The 5,707-nt window shown below is 29.9% G+C and overlaps 1 protein-coding gene across 2 annotated transcripts in view; it reads right to left on the bottom strand.

Annotated features, from left to right (window-relative positions):
• Positions 1–5,707, bottom strand: part of LOC106471425 (translation factor GUF1 homolog, mitochondrial-like) — a 54,451-nt gene that overhangs the window by 4,046 nt on the left and 44,698 nt on the right. For both annotated transcript variants that reach the window (XM_022400031.1, XM_022400030.1), the window contains exon 11: positions 2,991–3,036. In XM_022400031.1, the coding sequence (XP_022255739.1) occupies positions 2,991–3,036 (46 nt within the window). The remainder of the gene's footprint in view (positions 1–2,990; positions 3,037–5,707) is intronic.

Raw genomic sequence — 5,707 nt, 5'->3', positions numbered from 1 at the left:
CGGAAATGTAGATGTTTACAACAGTACATAGAGAAATAGACTAAACATTTCCTGGTAAAACCAGATGACCTTCATGATGTCACTCAACTCCCTTTATATATATCACTCTTGCCATCGGCTACACTGTACCGGAAATGAGATGTTTACAACAGTACATAGAGAAATAGACTAAACATTTCCTGGAAAACCAGATGACCTTCATGATGTCACTCAACTCCCTTTATATATCACTCAATCGATTACACCACCATTCCCAGTTTGCCCCTGAATAAGAAAGGTCCAACTTTTCAAAAGCACTCGGGTTATAGGGTTTTTATTCATTTCTGTCAAGACTTTTTGAACCTGTGTTTTTCTAACATCATGAATGTTTTTAGTGAAGTATTTTTAATAAACTAAAATAAAGATTTGTCCATGAATATACTGAATATTTGTTTTGAATAGTTTGTGTGCAAAGTGAATTTCATGTTAAGATTAAAAATACTTTTCTTTATCTCAAAAATCTCAAATTTCATTTGTACAATCTCTAAAACCCCTAAATACATTTCAAAATGTTTGTTTTCAGTAAAACTTTATATTTTATCTGTTATTTTCTCTACCATAACTCTACACAAAGTTGGCCAATTTGACTGACCTACTAATCACAAACAAAAATCTAAACAAATCTAAATTACCCTCTTTTTCTTTCTAGCATGACTTCAAATGTAGTGTGAAACTGCATTTGTTTATCCTAAGTAGTTTAAAAACTTGTAATAGTATACATCTATTTATAATTACATTTTATTGTTTGATTGCCCTTTGAACTGTATCTAACTACTATTTACACCATTAAGTTGTACATCACTTGGGGAACATGAAGTGGAGCTCACATTATGCTATTGAATTACATTACCCACAAGCTACTCCAAGCTGCTCACATGTGCCTCATGAAATATTTATATTATATTATTATTGTTTATTTTACCTAAACTTACCTTAACTAACCTAAAGAGATCCTTATTTTTCCAATTTAGTTACTTTTATAATAATAAATAAAGAATAAACATGAAAAACAAGAAATAAAGTATTTACCCAATCTTTTTTCTTGTTGTTGATTGTCAATGACACTTAACCCTTTTTTTAAAAATACTAATTGTAGTAATGCACTAAATAAGTTTTATTTTCTTTTTATTTTATTTTCTAACTATGTAACAAGAGCCATTACAGATTTATCCCAAGTAGTCATTAACTTTCTCATGGGAATGAACTATGTATTATAAGTTAAATTAATGCTTATCTGTTTAGAACACAATGTACTAAAATGTCATTTGATAGATGAAAAACCTTCACTTTCTATTTGTCATAGGTAATATATAATTAAACATAAGAGAGTACTATTAACAAATCCTGAAAGAGAAGATGCGGCAGGAGGGGTCTGATTTTCTATTTGATACCTATGTAACCAAACAAAATTGAAGGCTATAAAAAATTAGTTTGTCTGAGAAATGATGATTTTATATTGAGTAATTTATGTTGAATTTCGTACTTTTTGGAGGGGCGATGGATAAAATAGAAAACTAAAAATATCTAGAGAAAATATGTCACGTGTGTCACATTAGGGGAAATTCAGAATTTTTTAAAATATTACCTTGTAGAATTAAGAACTTATATACTATTACAATATGGATTATTAGATAAGATTTTATGCTATACTAATTGGCACAGTAAAATTGTGAATGTAAGACACAAAAAACTTGTGTCATGCACAGTAAAGGATACCTGTGGCGATAGGGTTAAAGTCTACTGTCAGACTATACGTTTCAATATGATTTCAAGTCTACAATAAGACAAGATGCCTCAACATAGTTTGAAGTCTACTAATAGACTAGAAGTTTCAATGAAGTTTGAAGTGTACTGTCAGACTAGATGTTTTGATATATGATTTAAAGTTTACTGTAAGACTAGATGTTTTGATATGGTTTAAAGTCTACTGTCAGACTAGATGTATTAATATGGTTTAAAGTCTACTGTCAGACTAGATGTTTTGATATGGTTTAAAGTCTACTGTTAAACTAGATGTTTTGATATGGTTTAAAGTCTACTGTCAGACTAGATGTATTAATATGGTTCGAAGTCTACTGTTAGACTAGATGTTTTGATATGGTTCCAAGTCTACTGTTAGACTAGATGTTTTGATATGGTTCAAAGTCTACTGTTAGACTAGATGTTTTGATATAGGTTGAAGTCTACTATAAGACTGTATGTTTTGAAGTCTACTATAAGACTGTATGTTTTGATATAGGTTGAAGTCTACTATAAGACTGTATGTTTTGATATGATTTGCATTATACTGTTAGACTAGATGTCTTGATATGGTTTGAAGTCTACTATAAGACTGTATGTTTTGATATGGTTTGAAGTCTACTATAAGACTGTATGTTTTGATATAGGTCGAAGTCTACTATAAGACTGTATGTTTTGATATGGTTTGAAGTCTACTATAAGACTGTATGTTTTGATATGGTTTGCATTATACTGTTAGACTAGATGTCTTGATATGGTTTGAAGTCTACTGCCAGAGAGATGTTTTTCTACGGTTTGAAGTCTACTGTCAGACTAGATGTTTTAATATAATGATTTGAAGTCTACTGTAAGACAAGATGTTTCGACATGGTTTGAATTCTACTATAACACAAGATGCTTTGACAGGCTTTGAATTCCTCTGTCAGAGTAGATGTTTTGATACTGTTTGAAGTCTTCTATCTGATTAGATTATTATAAAACATGAATACAGGTTTTCATGTAAAAGTAAACTGTGTAACAGTACAAATAACTAAATGAAATAACACATATCCCACATTTTCACCTACAGTTATAAACATCACTTTTGTAATGCAGCCAATTTCTGTGTAGGACATGAATATGTTTTAAAGCAAGTTTATTAAGCTGAGTAATGATCTAATACACAAAAAAATTTATTTTTCTACACAGATAAAAATCAAATAGTTACTTACTTTAACCAAATTACTTGGCTCATAGCCACTTTCTTCATAGTCAAAACTAGAAAATGACAATTAAAAACATTGAAGAATAAAGTAAATTATTCATTTTTTAAAATGTTTCCTTTAAAATTTACATAGTATTCTAACTATCCTTCAGGTTTATATGGCCAACCATTAGACTTTTAACCCATTTTTTTCTTTTCTATTTATGAATCATATTGGTCGTAAGCCCATGATAATATGTAGACCACACTGCTATATTCAGATTAGAAGAACTCAATATCCAACAACATGTAGACTACACTGCAATATTGAGATAAGAATTCCTCAATATCCAAGAATATGTAGACCACACTATTATATTCAGGTTAGAATTACTCAATATCTGTTAATATGCAGACAACGCTGCAATATTCGGGTTTCCCTTACTCAATATCCAACAATATGTAGACTACAAAGTAATAATCAGGGCAGAATCTCTTAATATCCGAGAATATGTAGACCAAACTGCTATATTTAGGTTAGAATTACTCAATATCAGATAGTATGTAGATTACACTGCTATACTCGGGTTAGAATTCCTTAATATCTGAGAATATGTAGACCACACTATTAAATTAAGTTAGAATTACTCAATATCAGACAATATGTAGATTACACTGCTATACTCAGGTTAGAATTCCTTAATATCTGAGAATATGTAGACCACACTATTAAATTAAGTTAGAATTACTCAATATCAGACAATATGTAGATTACACTGCTATACTCGGGTTAGAATTCCTTAATATCTGAGAATATGTAGACCACACTATTAAATTCAGGTTAGAATTACTCAATACTTGACAATATGTAGATCACACTGCTATACTCAGGTTAAAATTCCTTAATATCTGAGAATATGTACCCTACACAGCAATATTGAAATACAAATTCCTCAATATCTGAGAATACGTAGAAAACACTATTATATTCATGTTAGAATTACTCAATATCCGACAATATGTAGACAACACTGCAATATTCAGGTTAGTATTATACAATATCAGATAATATGTAGACTACAATGGTATATTCAGGTTACAATTACTCAATATCAGACAATATGTAGACCACACTGCTATATTCAGGTGAGAATTACACAATATCAGACAAATGTAGACCACACTGCTATATTGAGGTTAGAATTCGTAATATCCGAGAATATATAAAGCACATTGCTATATTCAGGCTAGAATTACCCAATATCAGATAATATGTAAACCACACTGCTATATTGAGATTAAATTACTCAATATTTGAAAATATGTAGATTACACTGCTATATTCAGATAAGAATTACTCAATATCCAAAATATGTAGACCACACTCAAAATCAGATAACATGTAGATTACAATGGTATATTCAGGTTAGAATTACTCAATATCCAACAATAAGTAGACTACACAGCAATATTCAGGGTAGAATTCCTCAATGTTCATATTCCTTTATATTCAGGGAAGAATTACTCCATATCTGACAATATGTAGACCACACAGCTATATTCAGATTAAAATTACTCAAGATCAGATAATATGTAGACCACACTGCTACATTCAGGTTAAAATTACTGTATATAAGACAAAATGTAGATCACACTCCTATATTGAATTTGAAATTACTCAAGATTTGAAAATATGTAGATTACACTGCTATATTCAGGTTAGAATTACTCAATATCCAACAATATGTAGACTAAGAAGTAATAATCAGGGTAGAATCTCTTAATATCTTAGAATATGTAGCCCACACTGCTATATTCAGGGAAGAATTTTTCAATATCAAACAATATGTAGACCACACTGCTATATTCAGATAAGAATTACTCAATATCAGATATCATGTAGATCACAATGCTATATTCAGGTTAAAATTCCTCAATATCAGACAATATGTAGACCACACTGCTAAATTCAGGTTAAAATTACTGAATATCAGAAAATATGTAGACCACACTGCTATATTCAGATTAAAATTACTCAAGATCAGACAATATGTAGACCATACTGTTATATTCAGTTTACAATTACTGAATATCAGAAAATATGTAGACCTCACTACTATATTCAGATTAAAATTAGTCAAGATCAGACAATATGTTGATCACACTGCTATATTCAGGTTAGAGTTACTCAATATATCAGACAATATGTAGACTACACTGTTATATTCAGGTTACAATTACTCAATATCTGATAATATGTAGACCACACTGCTATATTCAGATTAAAATTACTCAAGATCAGACAATATGTAGACCACACTGTTATGTTCAGGTTAGAATTACTCGATATCTGACAATATGTAGACCACACGGCTATATTCAGGGTAGAATTTCTCAATATCTGAGAAAATGTGGACCACACTGCTATACTGAATTTGAAATTACTCAATATTTGAAAATATGTAGATTAAACTGCTATATTCAGGTTATAGTTACTCACTATCAGACAAAATGTAGATCACACTGCTATACTGAATGTGAAATTACTCAATATTTGAAAATATGTAGATTAAACTGCTATATTCAGGTAAGAAATATTCAATATCAGACAATATGTAGACCACACTGCTATATTCAGATAAAAATTATTCAACATCAGATAACATGTAGATTACAATGATATAATCAGGTTAGAATTACTCAATATCTGACAATATGTAGACCACACTGCTATATTCAGATAAA

Source organism: Limulus polyphemus, unplaced genomic scaffold, assembly GCF_000517525.1.
Source record: "Limulus polyphemus unplaced genomic scaffold, Limulus_polyphemus-2.1.2 Scaffold4615, whole genome shotgun sequence".
Lineage (NCBI taxonomy): Eukaryota > Metazoa > Arthropoda > Merostomata > Xiphosura > Limulidae > Limulus > Limulus polyphemus.
The sequence above is the reverse complement of the archived record's forward strand: the minus strand, read 5'-3'. Positions and strand labels throughout refer to the sequence as shown.